This window comes from Juglans regia, chromosome 6 (genome assembly GCF_001411555.2).
Source record: "Juglans regia cultivar Chandler chromosome 6, Walnut 2.0, whole genome shotgun sequence".
Taxonomy (NCBI): Eukaryota; Viridiplantae; Streptophyta; class Magnoliopsida; order Fagales; family Juglandaceae; genus Juglans; species Juglans regia.
The window spans coordinates 2,596,904-2,616,084 of NC_049906.1; the positions used below are offsets into that span (position 1 = coordinate 2,596,904).

At 36.5% G+C, this 19,181-nt stretch overlaps 2 protein-coding genes across 5 annotated transcripts; one reads left to right on the forward strand and one right to left on the reverse strand.

Annotated features, from left to right (window-relative positions):
- The first annotated feature begins 1,833 nt into the window (after positions 1-1,833).
- LOC108984752 (small RNA degrading nuclease 5) lies at positions 1,834-14,043 on the forward strand. 2 transcript variants are annotated; one of them, XM_018956799.2, is made up of 14 exons: positions 1,834-1,981; positions 2,883-2,939; positions 3,033-3,098; positions 3,468-3,601; positions 3,707-3,819; positions 4,838-4,966; positions 5,078-5,145; positions 6,499-6,558; positions 8,107-8,162; positions 9,300-9,360; positions 9,497-9,764; positions 11,523-11,704; positions 11,823-12,118; positions 13,685-14,043. In XM_018956799.2, the coding sequence occupies exons 1-14, from the start codon at positions 1,877-1,879 to the stop codon at positions 13,806-13,808; spliced, it is 1,719 nt and encodes a 572-aa protein (XP_018812344.1). In that variant the 5' UTR covers positions 1,834-1,876; the 3' UTR covers positions 13,809-14,043. The 2 variants fall into 2 exon arrangements, with proteins under 2 accessions (XP_018812344.1, XP_018812345.1); XM_018956800.2 differs by having other exon boundaries at positions 1,844-1,981; positions 4,859-4,966.
- A 551-nt stretch (positions 14,044-14,594) lies between these two features.
- On the reverse strand, positions 14,595-18,714 carry LOC108984751 (scarecrow-like protein 1). 3 transcript variants are annotated; one of them, XM_035691034.1, is made up of 5 exons: positions 18,577-18,703; positions 18,384-18,472; positions 17,983-18,040; positions 16,751-16,782; positions 14,595-16,637 (listed from the first exon to the last, which is right to left on the reverse strand). In XM_035691034.1, exon 5 carries the CDS (start codon positions 16,566-16,568, stop codon positions 14,853-14,855), a length of 1,716 nt encoding a protein of 571 aa, XP_035546927.1. In that variant the 5' UTR covers positions 16,569-16,637; positions 16,751-16,782; positions 17,983-18,040; positions 18,384-18,472; positions 18,577-18,703; the 3' UTR covers positions 14,595-14,852. The 3 variants fall into 3 exon arrangements, with proteins under 3 accessions (XP_035546927.1, XP_018812342.1, XP_018812343.1); XM_018956797.2 differs by lacking the exon at positions 18,384-18,472 and having other exon boundaries at positions 18,577-18,714; XM_018956798.2 differs by lacking the exon at positions 18,577-18,703 and having other exon boundaries at positions 18,384-18,504.
- Positions 18,715-19,181: the final 467 nt, after the last annotated feature.

Here is a 19,181-nt window from a genome sequence, read left to right on the forward strand (position 1 = left end):
CTTGCATAGCATCTCCTTATTCATAAAGATCAGCTAATGAGAGAAGGCAACAATCCAACAATTCATGCAAAATGAAAGTTACTGCTTGCCCTTTGAAACCACCAAGTAGTCCTTTGAATCCTGTTGACAACCTCTCTGCACAGCAATCACATTTTGAAGAGAGTGGATATCTGTCCCCACCATCTGGGCACACAAAAAACACAGGGTAATTGAAACTCATCCTGCGCTTCATTCTAGCAATATTTGTTTGTTTTATTTTTTTTTCAAGTTTGGAGGGATATTGATAAAGCTGTTTTGATTGATTGCCTTTAGTGCTTTTCAACAGTTCAGTCCCAGACTGCCAGCAAAGTGTGAAACATCTTGCAAATAATTAAACCTGCTCCAACTACTTAAAGGGTAGTGATATTATAAAAGTCTTTACTTCTTTGGGTGTATTATTGAAACATTATTCTTAGGTGTTTTGCAAGTAGTACCACCAAAATGAATGACTTGTCCCCAAATGAAGTGAGCCAAATCCCTCTTTGTTTCTGCAATAACATTACTGTTGGGTTTCTAAATTTTGCAACTAGTACCACCAAAATCAATGACTTGCCCCCAAATGAACTGAAGCGTACCAAATCCTTCTTTCATCTGCAATGGATAACTGTTGGGGCCTGGGGGTACTGCTGCCCCATGCATTGAACCCCCTGCAACAATTGAGCTATGTCTATTGAGTGAAAGGCAAAATTAATGAAGAAGAAGGCAAACGTGTAGATAAGTCATCACAGTTCTTAAAAAACTGTGAAGTCAATTCACTAAGAACAATAAAGATGTAGTCCTTAAAGTTTCTATTTTCTATTCTCATTCTGTGTCTTTTACATTTTAATTTTAAATATATTTTAAATTCTATTAATAGTCTTTTAGTCTTGATGACATTTATACCCCTTTCCTATATATTAATGAATTGTATAGTTTGTGAGATTTAAGTCAATAATCATTCTTGATAATTAAGCTTGCGAGATTTATAGTTTAAATTTATAATTTTTAATCAAATTATAATACATAAGAGATCAAAGAATTTGTCTTTTTATCGATATTAATCTATATTATTAATTTGTTTAAATATCTATTCATATATTTAAATTTTGATCAAATTTGAAAAGAGGTGCGTTTGGATGTTGAGATGAGTTGAGTTGAAATGTGAATAGTAATATTTTGTGAATTCCATTGAAATGGATTTAACTTTTTTAGATTGTGATGAATTTAATTTTTTAAATTGAAATGTATGATATAGGTTGAAATGAGTTTAAATTTTTTATAAAAATTTGAAAAAATAATGAATCCCATCAATAATTGATTTAATTTGAGTTGAGTTTGTTCAACAACTAAACAAAGCTCTTAGGATTGAAATTTCATGCAATTTAGGCTGCGTTTGGATGTTGAGCTGAATTGATTTTTTTATGAATAATAGTGAGTTGAGATAGTGGAGTAAGTTCTGCAGAGCTCTTCTAAGATGAGTTTATATGTGTTTGAATATTAAGATGAGTTTAGATATATTTATGAAAAATTGAAAAAGGTTGTGAGTCTCATGTGTAAAGAGGTGTTGAGTTAAAAAAAATTATAGGTCTCACATGTAAAGAGATTTTGAATTAAAATAAGTTTAATAATTTGAGAGTTGGATATTAAAAGAGGTCTAAATCTAAATCGATCTGAGCTGAGATCACTTAAGAACTAAACGAGCCTTAAACACGCAAGGACAGTGTGAATTGGGCCTTATGACCGGGCTGGCCCATGTAAAATGGAGCCTCGATTAACGTATAGGAAGGGTTTGTTTGCTTTAGCAGTGGCTTCAAAGATCCTCTCCTCCGTGCCTCCGCGGTGTGTGAGAGTACGAAATATGCTCTCCCACAACAAAAAGTGCAAATCTTTGGCTTCTGAGGAAGAAGATAGTTCCAAAAATAGTTCCGAACGCTCCAATTTCGTCGATGTCTATGGACCTCAAGTACTCTCCTATACCTCCTTTACGTCTGAGTTATTTGTTTACTTTTTTGTCAAGTCGAGGCTTGCAATTCAGTTCGAATTTCTTAAGTACTTAACCGCTGCCCCAATTGCAAGATGTTTTAATTTTTAGCGTTCTGCAAATAACACCAATGCTGTTAGCTGAAGCTTTGAGTTTCTCCGAGGGTGTTCTTGATTAATTTTATTGTTTATCTAATATAAAATAAATGCTTTTCTTTTTACTAAGTATACTGGTCTGGCGAGTCTTGCAATATCATGAATTTTAGAGGTTGTTGGATTGTATTTAGTCCAGTGATTTATAGGGGACTTGCGTATTTAAAAATTGGCATGGCGGAGGCATGATGATATGATAGAATGCTTTTCTTCTTGCTTTCAGCAAATTTATTACCTTTAAATAAAAAAATATGAGGATTTTTTTTTTTTCATTGTCTACCAGTCGAACTTGTATAATGAGTATTGGCATTACTCCTCTACTGTTATCTTTCTTTTATAATTGACCGTTCTACAAAAAGGCGTGGGTGGGAAAAAATACATGCATAAGCTATGTTATGGGGAAGTCGCCGCTCCCACCCTTGTACAGCAACCATTCTGAATGAGGTACAGGCTTTCTGAAGACATTATCTAAGTAGATGCTAGACAAAAAGAAAGTATTTGAACGTAACGCGACCTCAGGAGAACTCGCAGACATCTTTGTTGATACGAGAATACATGCATATATACAAATAAATACACACATATGCATTCGATTTCATATCTATATTCGCATCATGATCTGGATTTTACAAGTTGGTGTGGCTCACACTTCATGTCCAAGACTCCAAGCTAAACATGACACTCGTGTCTGTGTCCAAATATCTTAGATATAACTTGATATGCCTTTTCAGGGTAAGGCAGAAGTTGTTTTCCAAACGCCTGAAGCTAACTCAACTTTGAATCTTCAAGTGGGTCTCTCTAAACATCCGGAATTCTTGAAATTTTGATAATTGTTGCCAAGGAGCAGGACAATTTGATTGGGAATTTGAATTTTGATACAGGATGTTCAAGGGCTCATAACTTGGGTGCTTGCTGAAGGATTCATGCCATCATGGGTTTTTATTAAGGTAAATAAAAAATAATTATTTATCCCTGAAGCACTATCATAATGATACACTGGTACACTAATAATAAGCTCAAAATTATATGTGATACAACTACTTCCTTAGGTTAGAAATCATGACCAAATAACAGTGCTCATTGACTTCATATCATAACTGGGATGTGGCACTTAACCATAATTCCCTCACGACATCTTTGCTAGAAATGATTTGCATCTTTTAGGTACTACTTTTTCCTCTCCTTTTGTATAACATTTGGTCACAGCTTCTGTGATAACTTATAAGTCAACTATAGCCTGTACCAATTGGGGATGGCATCCTAACATAAAAATTTTAGAACCAGAGTTATTGATGAAACAGTCTTATGATCTGCAGAACAAGCCTCTTATTCCAAAAGTGGTTATGCTGTATGTCCCGGGTCTGGATGCAGCTTTGTATTTATCACAGTCTAAAAGACTTTCTAGTTTCAAAGAATTCTGCGGCAATCCAAGACCAGTTTTAGCTCTAAGGTTGGTAATAATATATTTCCTTCTTTTGCCTTTTCAGTGTTTGTCTTTCTTTCTTTCTATTATGTGCAGTCCTAACGGTTTTCTTTTGTTTTTGGTATATGCTAGTTGTGTATCAGATGGCATGCAGACGATAGATGCTCTCCTAACTTGCAAGCAGAAAAGAAAGCGAGATGAATGTAATTCAGTGTTGAGGAACTCTAAGCTGGCATTAGAAAAAGGTCATTAGCCATTATTATGGCTTTTATTCAGTTCATCATTTTCAAAATAAAAATGAGGTTTTCAACTTTTTTTAATGGAGGAATTTCTGTTTAAACTGGTATGTGTGTAAAAACAAGTCATGAACATTTCAAGATTGGCCAGTATTTGTTTTATTCCATTAACTTTAATGAGGTTAAAAGAGGGCAGTCACATGGCTGCACATTTATTGACAGCATGGTAGTTGCCAGCTGTCTTACTGATTCCAGCTAGCTAGCAGTCTGTTACTAACAATGTGTTCGATGGGTAATCCTTAGCATTATGTTTATTGTTTGGAGATATTAGAGAAGAAGAATAAAATCCCTCTTGTTTGTATAAGGGAATAATGGATGGAGAGAGGTAGAGAGGAGGCAAAAGCTCCTAGGTCTGCCAAAATCAATACACCCTATTGTCAACAGATTGGAAGAGAGAAAGTGTCTTAAGACTACTGTGTGAGGTTTCATTTCCTCTTTGCAAATCATTTAAATTGGCCATACTGGTAAAAATATATATTTTATTCTCGTGATTCTTTCCCTTTTCCTCCCCCTCCTACTGAACAACAGTAGAGGTGGATGCCCCTTGCTTCCCTTTCTCCCTTCTCTCTCCATCTCTTCTACTTTGCAACCCTCCAGCCACACAGTGTAAAGGCGAACATGTACGAGACTCATGGAAACAAATCAAACGCTGTATGCCGCCTTAAGAAAACTTAATAATGCTCTGTTATCATTTTGTGATTTTCTTCATGCTGCGAACTCTTCATGCTACTATTTAATGACACACTGGAATGGTTTGGCAGTTTCTGGTTCAACCCCCAGTTCAAATTGCTCAAAAGGTGTTTAATTTGAAGACAATTATAGATGAAAATTGTTGATGTTAAACAAGGGATGTTCCTAAGACCAGTCAACAGTCCAATACTTAGTTTTGAACAATTTTCATAACTTTCTGTTCATTACTTAGTTCAAAGAAATAATTATTTATTGAAATAGCATCTCTCTTATGCAGAACAATGTGGTACTGGTACAGGCATTCCATCTCTTGTGGAACTTACGAAAGATATACCTTTCCCTGTGACATATTACACGCTCACAGGGAAAGAGATGGAAGACAACGGATATTGTCTCAATCAACCAGGTGAAATAAATGAGGTCATATGACTTCTTCTTATATAGTTTCCTGTGAATTCTCATTTCTTTGGTTTATATGTTTCACGGTTCCTTTGACTTCTATTTCCAATGAATGCAGGATTTCTTTGTACTCTACCTGCTCCTTCAGGATCTTTCTATGAAATTTTGGCCCTTGATTGCGAGATGGTAAGTCCATAGGTTTCAATTGGAGTTAATGAGGAAATGCTTTTTATCATACAGAGGTTATTACTGAGATAATTTAATTCTTCATATAGACATAGCACTGTCATAATTATAAGCTTCTTTTAAATTTGAACTCAGAATCCATTTACAGAAAAACTAGCACTTTCTTCTAACCATTATCATATCATTCTTGTTAGTCTGAGCCTACACAAGGAATGCTTATTGGTGAGAAAACGAACAGGTTAAAAACTGATGATATCAGTGTTGTTAGTCGTGAGGCAAATGATCTGCGAGTGTTTGGCAATGTATTCTGATTGAGAAACCAGAAATTAGGCATTAACATAACACAAACATATTCGTTACATAATCTTTAGCACATGCATCACATTAAAGCATCTTCTAAGCTTCACTTTCATAATAAATTGTTTGATAGATGCATAAAAAGTGGCTTTCAAGAAAAGACTATTAACATACATATAGCTTGAAAATTTATTTGAGAAAAACTTCACACATTATCGTGAATGTCAATGATTGATGTCCTCTTTTTGGAATTATAAAAGCTTTTAGCAACCTTGCCAATCCTCTGGCTTTGTGCTAGGATATTTTGTTTCCTTTGCATATTGTATTTGTGCTTGTTGGCCTTAACTCATTTCTCCAATGTTATAATATTATTTTCTTTCGTTCTACTTATAAAAAATAATATATTTTCTTTCTGTTGTATTATTGGTAATGCTGTTGAATTTATCTGATGGATCTAATAGAAGGCCAAGTAACCAGAAAATTAGATATAAGAATCTGGTACCAATACATGAAAACCTGGTCAATGTGAAAACCGATTTTATATTTGAGCACTACTACATCTCCCTTGACAGAAAAATTTATTTCCATAACTTGTTAATTATGCTTGATCTTTTGCTCTTTCCCCATCCCTACCATCTTTGGTCCTGTACAGTTTCAATATTTGTATGACTCAATTTCTTCTGATTTTTTGGCATTCTCTCATAATTAGACTCTTGCCTGGTATATGTGGGAATTTTTGCATTTGCTTATAAGACTACAAAACTTTAGAATCTATGATTCTAGCTTCTAATAAATTAATTGGCAGAATTCAGCCTCGGGTATATTAACATCTTCCTTTTTCTGGTTAATTTATTTCACTTTTAGGTCCTCTGTTGTGGAAGTTCTTACTATAGGGTCACATACATTTGAATGCTTCAGCTTTTCTACCCTACTTTAAACCAGTGCTTCATTTTAAATGTCACTTGACTTTTTGGTAATGACAGTTCAGCTTTTTCTTCTGTAGAAAACTATTCGTTCATGCACTTATATTATCCTTACCATTTTCTTTTTGGCTAGTGTATCACATGTGAAGGTTTTGAGCTTACAAGAGTGACCCTGGTGGATACCAGAGGAGAGGTATGCTCTAGCTAGTTTTCATTTTAACTTTTGAAAATTTAATTGAATTACCGAAGGCAAGACTGTCTTTCTGTTGATTTAATGCTCAAAAGTGAGGTGAGTGTGCTAAATTTATAGTGTTTGGACCAGTATGCTTGCAAAAAGTTAATTTTTTTTTTTCATAGGTAATAAAAGATTTTATTCCAAGTAAATAGGCATAGCCCAAGTACACAGGGAGTATACATGAGAATACACCTAAATACAAGCTAAAGAAATGTAGAATTAAAAAGCATTACAAATATTCATGTCCTTCACTAAACTGTTCACCCAAAAATTTAAAGTGCTGAAGAAAAAATCCCTAAATTCCCCCATTGTGCGTTCACAATCTTCGAAGCACCTCCCATTTCTCTCCAGCCATAGACGCCAGAACAAACACAAAGGAATCATCCTCCATTCAGCTTTATTGCCCCCCACATCCCACAGCGCCTTGCCACTAGCCAAGAAATCCACCACTTGAAAAGGCATTACCCAAGCAATGCGTACCCTTGCAAATAACTCATTCCATAAAGCAGTCACCATTTCGCAATGAAGAAACAGGTGGTTAACTGATTCACCATCTTTTTTGCACAAGAAACACCAATCCATCACATATAAACCCTTTTTCCTCAAATTATCAGTAGTTAAAACTTTCTCCAACGACACCAACCAGCAGAAAAATGCAACTTTACTGGGCACTCTAGCTTTCCAAATGCATTTCCAGGGGTATGCTTTATTATCATGTCTATTAATGAAATTGACCCTTATTATATTCCGTTGCCCCATGGGTTACATCATCGATATATTCAATTTGAGAAGCTCTAGATTTACAAAGAAATCTCACAAAATGAAGTTTACAAACTGACGTAGCTTAATGCGATACTTTAGATCTACTTTACAATAAAAAGAGCTTTACAATCTAAAGTATTTTTTCAAGCTACATCAATTTGCAAACTTTCTTTTGTAAGATTTGTTTGTGGACTGAACATTTCTCATTCAATTTATGCTAGTCCTCTCTACCTCTGTGCGTGTGTGTGTGAGAATTCTGACCTGTTCAAGCTCATTTTGTGTTAATTTATTTTTAATTGTTTTGTACACATGGTTATAAAACTGGAGCAAAAGTAGTTTTTGGGATACCCTTGTATCTTGACCCTCTCTAAACTGCGACTACCTGTTATTTTTGGTGCATTAAATACGCTTGGAACTTGCGCCCCTTTGAAAAATAAATAGTATGTTATTGTCTCAGTCATCATCATCATTGATGCCTTATTCCATTATCTAAAATTAATAACTAGGCAAAGAGTTGTATTCAAATTTTAATATATCTAAATCCATCTTCAAAATCCTGACTAGCCATTCTTATAAAAAAAAAAAAATCCTGACTAGCCATTCTTCATTCACTTTGAGTGTAAAATGCTGTTTTTCAATTGCCTGATGCTAGAATTGCAAACAGTAAAAATTATTTTTCCAGATTTGGATTTCTGTTCACAATATCTTTCCGGGATGTCAAACTTGTCCCGATTGGATTCTCAGGTTGTGCTGGATAAATTGGTTCGGCCATTAAACCCTATCACCGATTACCTTACCAGGTACCCTTTCGTTTGAGCCCTTAGTAGACCTTTATTTGAATAAAATAAATTCAAAGGGATCATTTGTTTTTTTTTTGTCTTGATCAAAAAATGTAGTCCGTCTACTGAGAAAACTTCTATGGTCGTAATACTTGTGGAGTTTTAGCAACTTCCAATGATACATATTGATGTTGCAAGTGAATATTTCCTTCGCTTGTGTATATTTCCTGTGTCGTAACTAATAATTGCATTATGATATTTCATACATATTAGTTGGACGAATGGGGTTACTTTTTAATTATTTAAGGCAAGAAATCAAAGATTGCTGGCCTCTTGGTTTGAAAGATCGGTGATGGAGTTTCTATCCTGTGAAAGAAAATGAAGTCCAAATGCCCCTGTGGGTGGAAAGAAGTATGCAATCCTGAAAGGATTATCGTTTGGGGGAGAGAGTTCTTTGGAGAAAAAAAGAGAAGATAAATTGATGTGGATTTTAGTCTATAATATGTTTCAGATGAGTTACAAATATCTAGATGTGGATTTGAGGGGGCTTGATATGATTCACATTATGTTTAGAAGAGCAGGGTTGTGATTTACGTACCTTTCAAATGTCTTTGCTTATTCACATTCACTCTTTTGAATGGACCTTTCTGTTTCTAGTATTGTGATTTTCCATATTTGGTGATGTCATTGTTGATGGCTCTTCAGATGTTTTTACCCCCAAAAAAAGTGTTTCTTTAGATATGTTTTATTCATATTTTTTGGAATAGATCAAAACAAAATAAACACCAAGTTACTAGCTTCTAGCATATTGCATATCAAACTTCCAAGGGCTTTTGCATTCTTTTGGTTATTCATACTTTTTTTGAGCTTTTGTCGTACTTGGTGATGGTGATAGTATTACCATACTAACTTGCTTGCTCAAACCGTTTATTACTTGAGAAAACTTCTTTATTTTAATGCTCCGTACAACCAATTTGCCTGATTCTTATTCTTTTTGGATTTCTGAAATATTTTTGTTTTTTATAAGTTCTTTTGGATAACTTCTTCATTCGTACCTAAACAGTACTTGAATAATTCACTCTCTATGCATGCATGTATGTCAGAAGCGTTTTTGAATTTGCTCTTTGCCATTAATAATTACCCATTATGGATATCCAGGTTTAGTGGAATCACATGTGAGATGTTAACTGGGGTGACAACAAGTCTTAAGGAAATTCAGGTTTATTACTTGGGCCTTGTTTTCCTTCCTTTGTTTGCTTTCTTGATTAATCACGATTGTGTGGTGTTGCTCCAATGATCGATTGCAAGTTAAAACTGCTGTTCTCTGATTAATTTACAGTTGCTTCCATATTCAGGAAGAATTTTTAAAGCTGGTTTACAGAGAGACCATCCTAGTTGGGCATTCCTTGGAGAATGACTTGTTAGCATTGAAGATCTCTCATAATTTGGTGATTGACACTGCAATATTATACAAGCACCCCCGTGGTGCTTCTCATAAAACTGCTTTAAGAGTCCTTGCCAGGAGATTTCTTTCCCGGGAGATACAACAGTCAGGCAATGGTCATGACAGTATTGAGGATGCAAAAGCTACTATGGAACTAGCACTTTTAAAGATTCGCTCTGGTAAGTACTTTCCCATGCTTTTACATTGTATCATTTGCAAAAGGAAAATTGGTCAGTTAATTTCTCACATATCATTGAGCAAGTTCCCTACCAAATTGGGTTGAATTTAGTTTTTGTCAAATGGTTCCAATAGTACCTGCAATCACCTGTTGATGCGTATGCTTCATTCCCATGTTGAATGGAGTAATGGATATTTCTCCACACAAGACTGAGCGTAGTTTCCCCTCAAATTGAGTTGTGTGTTTTTGGTCAAATAGAGTTTCAGTATTTTCTCATGACCCTTGATGTGTATGCTCCATCCTATGCATTTTGATTAAGAAAGGCTTATAGAAGAGATTGATTATTATCTGTGTCAGTTTTAGAGCTATGTTAAAAGAAAACTTTGTCCATTACACCAAGTATATTCCCTGTGAAGAGCCGCATTTCAACTACATGGGCTTCCCTATGAAGTAAGGCAATGAAAGATGCCACCGTGAAGATGTTCTCTGAGTGCTCAGATGTCATCTTCATCATGACTGTCCTTTTTATTTTTTTTAGCCACTTAGACAGTCATGTCTTTGTCAACTATACTTCTCTAGATGCATATCTTCTCTTTAGTGTGTTTTTTGCTATGCGAATGCCTCACCTTTTGGACACCGAGCATCCTCCACCCTGGTCTTTCTTTTGCAACTGAATAAGAACAACGAAGTTCATGAGGCACATATGGTACACTCAATTGAAGATGTGGTGCTTTTGCTTTCCAATACTCTAATATTGATGATACACAAGTTTTTCAGTTTATTATCCACAAAGTTGGGCATAACTTGGGCTATGCCTGCGAGAGTGGTTGGTGAGGCTTTTATGGTATTCCACAAATTGGAGCAATCTGAAAGATTGTTCCTATTTGTTTTTTTGTGGCTTTGGAAGGAAAGAAATGACCGGAGCTTCGGAGATAGGGAATGCTCGTTGGATGAGATTCGATCACTTTTTTTTAATAAGTTATTTCTTTGGGCAAAAGCCGTTGACTTCAGTGGGCTTGATTTCCATTATTTCCTTGTATTCTATTTCTTCCTCTTAACCAGGTGTATTACTTGCATAAAAAAAAAAACTAGGTGTATTCTCTTGTATACTTCTTGTGTACTTGGGCTATGTCTATTCTATTATAATGAATAAAATCTTTTTAAAAAAAATGACATTTTAAGTAATTCCAAAATTTTTTATATCAAAACATTTCGGACACCGCCTGGCTAACATTTCATGTTTGGGCGTATTGGCATACTGTGTTCCTGTACCTATTCCACATACCACAAGGACCTGTATCCTAGGTATGTTAGGATGAAATGTGAGAGTGTATTTCTGTTAAAATATATAGAATTTTCTTTTGTAGAGCCTTTAGAGGTTATAGTCCACACCTACCCCTAGGGGTTGGCTTGAGTGATAAAGACCTTGCGCTTGGGGGTTATGCTCCCCCCTGGTCTAAGGTTCAAATCCTCTTGGGTGCAAACAATCTCTAAGGGCCATCGGACTGTGGGATTTTACCCTAGAATTATCCAAGGTGCCCTTTCGGAAAACTCCTTGCCGAGAGCCTGTGCACTCTCGGGATTAGTCAGGACGCTTTTCCCGGACAACTGGTGCCAATTAAAAAAAAAAGAGGTTATAGTCCACACCCTTGTATACTTTCTTTCTTTGCTTGAATATATTTAAATTACTTGCAGAGAACCTTTTGATGTTTATTTCTCCAATTTTATGTATTCCTTTGGCTCTCACTTTTTGAATTAGGACCTGACTTTGGTTCACGTCCATCATACATGCGGGAAAAGCTCCTTACAGTTCTGAGTCAATGTGGTAAAACTTCTTCTTTCATTGATGATGTCTCCATAGTGAAGCGATATGCCTCTGGGTCATCCCATGCATTTCCTGTCTCTTCTGATGATGAAGCTCTAGCAAAGGCCAGAAAGGAGGTATAGTTTATAATGGGTTGTAGATGAACCCTTTCGGCTTTTGTGTTAGTTGTCTACATACCTAGCTTTTCCTCTGCTGTGTGCATGACAAAGTTGTTACATCTGTTGTTGCTTTCAGGTGAAGAATGAACACATACACTTTGTCTGGACTCAGTTCTCGGAACTGAATTCCTATTTCAGAAAACAAGCAGAGGATGTAGAGAAAGTAAATGGAAGACTTGCGGAGATGGTGTCATTGCTTACATGTCAAAAGAAGTGTGCCAACAGAAAAGGCACCAAATGCAGTGTCACACCTGAACTAAAGGGAGTATTAACTCGCATAGATACTAGGATCCGTAGCCTCTACACCACATTACCCGCTAATGCCATGCTTATAATTTGCACTGGCCATGGAGATACGGCAATTGTGCATAGGTATGCTCATTGACCTGTTTTACATTTACTGCCATATTTCTTTTGGTCTATTGCTAGCAGTTTCTACTTCATAATTTAAATGCAAATAGCCATGTGATTGCCAACATATTTGGATTTGTATTTCATTGTTCTTAATTAGATGGTTTTTGATGTCTTTGGAGTTTGGTCATGAACACAGTTAATGTGGGTAGCATGCACTTGTCCTCAGCTTACCGATAAAAAAAAAGCATGCACTTGTCCTCAGTTTGGTATCTTTTATTAATTATTACACAAGTACATCTGCACTTCCTAATGGTTTGCAGGTCCTGAAGTTGAGGAAAAAGGACAGATAGCTGATGTCGGAAATGGAACCGTACTAGAAAAATACCACAAAACATGTTAACTTATTACTCCACCACGACAAGTTATACACTATTAAGTTTACATCACCTTCTTCAACTTCTGTTTCTAGTAAATAATAAAACAAACGAAAACACCGGGTACCACTAGTACCACCCCCCATTAGTTCATCGCTACTGGGGCATCTGAATCCCAATTAGCAACCATTCCCAGAAGACCTAGCCTTTATTTTGCCAACTCCACCCCCAATAATTGACACAATTCTAGCCCACAGCCACGTGACTTGTATCCAGCAAATTGAAAGATGCCATTCATTAAATCTGCAAATGATAACAGTGTCCACTTTTGAACTGACAAACCGGAAATTTGTCCACCCTCTGATTGATTTTTAATAATTGTCAAGGAATAAGAGATAAATATGATGGCACAGTTTTTTAACCTTCTTATTTGACCTATGTCAGATTGTTCCAGATATGAAATCGAATTGTGTGAGTATTTTAGGGGATGAATGTATTGATGGGTTGTTAGAGAGGTGGAAATGGCATCCAAGTTGCTGCTTTTGCCAGTCTCCTCTCTTGCTGACGCATTAGATTTTGTTGGCGTGGGAGAATAGAAAATTCTCTGTCTCTCTTATCTTTTATTATTGGTATTATTATTATGTTTTTAAAATATAAATGTAGGTTTCTGAACACTGTACAAAACATGATTTTGTAAAAACTGTGTTGGGTTGGCATGGTATGATTTGTAACATGTCAAATGACTTTCATGTGCCGAACTCCATCAATGCTAGGAGCCATTTTCCCCATATTTCCTCATCTTTAATTTCCCCTAATAATTCTAAATGGCACAGAAATACGATAATATGAATATACCCTTGGTAAATTAAAGCTGCATTTGCTTTTTCTATGAAAGAGTAAGTAGATCAATCAACGTTCTTGTGACTTGACTTTAGGTAGCCACTTTCCCCAAGTTGGCTGCTCTCACACTCCCTATCCAACTCTTAGTGTGCATTAGCATCATAATAAGAAAAGTTACATGAACCGTTTTCGTTGAGAGAGGATGCTCATTTGAAGTGCAGCGAGATGTAGACATCGATGAAAATAATATAAATCATGTTCCACAGCATTTCACAGTGAATATGCTACAAGTTCTCTGCCCGCTTGAATGAATTGCAGTTGGTTTCTTTATGTCTAATGTTTGTTCATCTCTTTTCTTGCATGAATGAAGAATGAGGAAAATGCTATCAGATCAGAGTGAAACCAATATATGCCGTGAGAAGATGGTAAAGGTCTTGCAAGAGTTCCAGGCCCAAGCTGAGGTTGCTTTGTGTTTTGTAGGAGTGAAGCATTGAGTTTTGAGTGTAAAAATCTGCGGAAGGAAAATTTGCTCTCATTATTTTGTAATTAAAGCAGTAATTACTATATCAATGCAGCCGATAAATTTTGTTAGAAGTAGGCATTAATTCTGTTATTGGAGAAAAATATGTGAAGTTAGCTGTGAAGGAAACATGTGATGTACTGTTAGTATGAACAAGTGCAAAAGTGCGGCTAATTTGAAAAACTTGTACGCGTATTGTTTCACTGCCATTTCAGTTTCATATCTTTGAGATGTGACCATCCAAGTTCTTGCCATGCATAAGCTACGTGCAGGTATAGTATTTTACACATCTCGCTTATCGCCAAGACTTTGATCAGTCTGATCTTTCCTACCAACATTTACTGCTTTCTCTAAACCATGGAGTCGATTTACTCTTGATTGGGGATATGGAGGATAAGAAATGGATTTACCCAGTCCTGAGCAGTGGACCTTCGGTCTCCATGTCCAGTCCGCAGGGAGAGTAATGGTCAGAAAAAAACCTTGGGCAGGCCGGCAAGTAGCCTAAAATATAATGCAAAACGGGCAAGAGGGAGGGAGGCAGCAGCATTGTACTCTGAAATATGAATCTGTGAGCACATATTCAAGTGTTTTCTCATCTTTTTTACAATCCGTTTCTATGGATTTGGGGGAGTTTCCAAAGAATTTCGTAGCTATAAAAGCGTGCAAATGGATCCATCTGTAAATTTACCCAATATATATATATAAAAGCCTAAAACTATGGTAACGTATACCATAGTTTTAGGCTTTTAGCTCATCCGAATGGTTCAAACAGAGATCTATAACTGGGGTCGTCAGTATTTTGTTTGTTAAATAAAATACAGGGTAAACAAAGCTTTAAGAAGAGATGCTTTATGAATGTTAGATAGATAGCAGTCTACCAATCATCCTTGACATCTCTTCTTGATAACACTAGGAAGGTTCTTATTTCTAACTTAAACAGTATAGCAGCACGCATCTTGATCCCACACAATATTACAAATATGACAACCAACCGTTTCAAGTAACCAAGTGATCTATATCACCTCCATGCTGAAGCAACGATCAAGCTTTTGTCTGCCCACCCAAAATGAAGCGCACCCATTTCCTCCTTCACTTTATACCTGTCACAATACTGCCTAATTTGTTTCTGGATTGTATCGATCAGATTTGGACCCATGGGACACGAAGTGAAGCCGGCCATCATCATCCTTGCCCTCCATTTACCTGCAACTTCATACCGCTCAATCCTCTCCTCTCCCTCACATGCAACAATGTTAACAATGTCCCGTGCCAGGCACTGCCTTTCAACATTGATTCTATCCTGACTGTCCCTCGGGAGAGTTGCATCAAGAGAGTCGAACACGGCTGAGTAGTAATTGTAGGCTTCAATGAATCTAGGGAAAAAAGGGGCTGTGTTGGTGTTTACATCTTGTTCTACAACAGTAACAAGTTTTGGATTCAGGCTCTTAACCAACCGAAGAAGCTGGTCTCGCTCGTTTACTGTTGAAACGCTCTCATCTGGCATGTGGTGAAGCTGAAAGGAAAAGTTCACCATAAGTGCTTCCCCAGGTCGACAATCAAGCATTGATGGAGTGACAATTGAAGTCTTTGAAGCCAAGGCTTGAAACTCAAATGGTACCCCGAGTGCTTCTGCTAGATTCTCCAGCCTTTGTCCAATAATTTTTAGACCTCCAACAGAACGTTGAACTGACTCAGGGTCATCAACTCCAGTTAATCTCAACTGGGGTGGGTTTCCTGCTCGATTGGCAATTGTTTGTATGAGAGTCATATATTGACTCCCTTGGTTAATGTCAAAATCTATTATATGGACTCTTTTCTCATCTTTAAACGCCTCTATCATCGCACCATTTGCTGCCATAAACCCGAATTTAAAACAAGGGCACACCTCGAAGAGGATCTGCATGGCTGCAAGACGATCAGAAGAGGGGGGCTCTTTGCATTTTAATGCTTTATAAAGACATTTGCCAGAGGCAGCCATGCGCGCAGCTAGACCTTCCACCATGTATGCTGCAATCCTCTGAGGAGGATCCCCTTGGACCGAGACCATCTGTCGGAGCTCATTAATCATAACTGATGCCTCCATGGTGTTTCCATCTGCGAGTGCACCAGCACAATCAATTAGCATTTGTCTGGGAGTCCGAGGAGACAGTTGTGATACTTCCTTGTTACTGCTGATGCTACTGAGATTAGAATCTGTAGATGAAGATTCCTTTGGAGAGTCATGGAGTAGTGTGTTCTGAACTGGGTCAGCCCATTCGACATCAACTTCCATGCTGTGACCAGTACCAAACATGTCATCATCATCATCATTAAACAGTGCCCTTTCCAGTTCTTGAAGCTTCAATCTCATATTATCTTCATCATAGTCTATTGCATCCAGGCTTCTTTCCAAGTAATCCAATTCAAAATTGGATCGATAGGCATCAAGATGTCTCATGGACACCAAAGGAGTGCCAAATGGGTTTTGAGTGCTACTGGAGGGACCACGTGACTCAAATGAATTTCCTGAGATGCCAGAACTAGATGGCTGTATAAGTTCTTCTGTTGGGGAGTCAAGGAAATACTTCTCATAACTTTCACTGCAGTAAGAATCAGTCATATGTGTAACCTTATGCTTATCAGAACCAAATATTTGAGCGGACAAGCCAGGGCTGTCATCACTCCCCTTTAGTGAATACAGCTTGGGATTTTTATACGATGTGGAAGATAGCTCTGCAGACCTAACTAAAGACATGGTTTTTCTTCTTGCTTGCTCACTGTGAGATGAAGGCAGCTTCTACCATAGAACAAGTTGTCTTGCAAACTGTCACATAGCATTGACAAAAAAATTTTGATTAAAACTCTTAAATTTAGAAACTACTGGTTTCTTTCTTGTTAAACAGTACATAAAGCATTTGAGTAAGGTTAGCCACTCACAGATATAAAATCCTTTATCGCTTTTGGTATGCCTGCAATCATCCAGATGAAAGAAGAAGCTCAGCAATGATAGCAGAAATGATTCAACTACATAAATTATATTTGAGCGTGCACATGGACACATGCTTGAAGTGGGTGGGGAGAGAAAGTGAGTTTAGTACAATCAACGTTCTCAAGCATGCCCATTGAGGCTATCAGCTTGACGAATTGGTAATACTAGAGCAAAGAACTAGAAATTGAAGGTACCATGTACCAGCTAGCTGGGTTAATGGAGGATTATCCATTGAAGCATAGCTGGTTACACCATAGGAAGTGTGAGTATTTATAGTCCCTAATCTGATATTATCACAATCATTGGTCAATCAATGAAAGGGTGCCTTAGATCAGGGAATAATGTTTAGCTGCTGAAAAGCCGATAGGAAAAGAAAATATTATGCAACAGAAACCTCTAGAACCCACTAATGTCTTTGCTGAATTATCCGCCTCGAATAATGAAGTGCTTCTTTGTTATCAATTGAATATTCAAATGTAAGTGGTTGAGATCAATTCTTTGTTAGCTGTGAACTGGTTCACGAATGGTACTCAGCCCCTTGGTGATATTTTGAATTATAGGAAGGTATTAGGAACTTTCATTCTCATATGCCTTTTGAGATCAACCATGTTAATATGGAAGGTAATAGCTTGGCAGATATTTGGTGAACCATGTTGCAGCAGCTCATAATGTGTCGTTGTCTTCTATTTCACATCTGCCTCAAAATCTTGTTGGTTATTTTGTACTCAACAGATCGGGGATTCCTAGCTCTCAGGCAAAAACACTGCACCGAGTATATGGATCGCTTATACTAAATATAGATGAAGATCAAGAATCTTAAATTCAAAAGCACAGACCACCTAGAAGCAGTACCATGCTACGACAACAAGATCCACCCAGAAAACACCTTGTTCAACATGATAACCTCAAAAGAAACGCAAATACAAGTTTTCGGTCATGAACAGAAACAGAACAAAGTATTAGAAAGACATAAAAATTAAAAATAAAAATAAAAAGAAAAAAGTTAAGAGCTTTGACAATAAATCTCTAGAATACAGCATAAACAAGCATGTTGTCTAAAAGACAGATCCATGGCTAACCCATACGAAAACAATTCATGCAGATAGAAGGCAATTCACTTCCTCATAGAAAGGACCAAAAAAACGAAATTGAAGAACAGGAAGAACCCAAAAGCACATACCTGATGAAGGTTGAAGGCCTCAAGAAAAAGCAATAAAGATCGCATCAGAAGTCATAGCCTGCGATTCATTAAATACCCAGATGAAGATGAATATCAGAATTGGCTCTGAAGGAGGCCAAAAGCTTTGGTTGACTATGCGTTGTGGAATTAAAAAGAACAAGGAGCAAAAATATCTCCTTTATGGGCAAATCCACACTAAAAAAAAAATTCTAGGATTGTGTGGTTAGGTAGGTTGAGAAGCAACAAACCATATAAAAAAAACCAAAGAAAGATGCAGAAACAGGAACAAACTTGACAAATTGATGTAAGAATAAGTAATATAAAATAAATAACAGAGACCCAAATAAGAAGAGCTTATTAAGTACTAAAAAAATTGTGTTTGTTGGGAGGATGTGAGCTACCGGGTTTAAGAATCTGAAGAGATCATCAGTATGCCAAGACCCATTAGTTTAAAGACCATGGTAACCAAGAAATTCCAATCTTCTGGAATCTGAGAAAGTGTGAGAAAGAGAAGAAAAAGTGGGTCTAAAATTGGGTACCGTTCTCTTTCTTATAAAAAAAAAAAAAAAAAAAAAAGAGTGGTGAGAAACTCACCCAAGATTTTCCATCAAAGAAAAACTCCTCGGCTTCAACACAATTTCTAGTCATTTAATATCAGAGTGCTGTGCAGCATTCCCACTTTTTTTTCCAAGTCCTTGTATATCTGCATGTATACACCAACTTGTCTGACCAAGGTTGCTTCAGGATACAATCTCGTGCACATATATGGTCTGCAAAATGGGTTTTTCGCCCTTTTCATCTGTCAATCCTGGCCGCCAGATTTGTAGACCAACCATCACTAATTTGACTTAGGGGTGGTGAATTACTGATAAGGTGTGAGACAATGGTACGACAATCTACGAAAAGAAAAAGAGATATGTTAGATAATAAAAGAGATTATATAAAAATGAATCTACGAATGAATATATTTTTATAGAATCTGTTAGATTTATTTTATAATAAAAATAATTTTATAATTTGACGTATCATATAAAATTTTATCAATTTATGAATTCTTTTTTATATAATCTCTTCTGCCTAAAGTATTTCTCAAAAGAAATTTTTTTACATATTACACTATCCATCACAATTTACCATCTTCAATATTAAAATATAACTATAAAATATATTGTATGTATATCATTATTTATCTATGATTT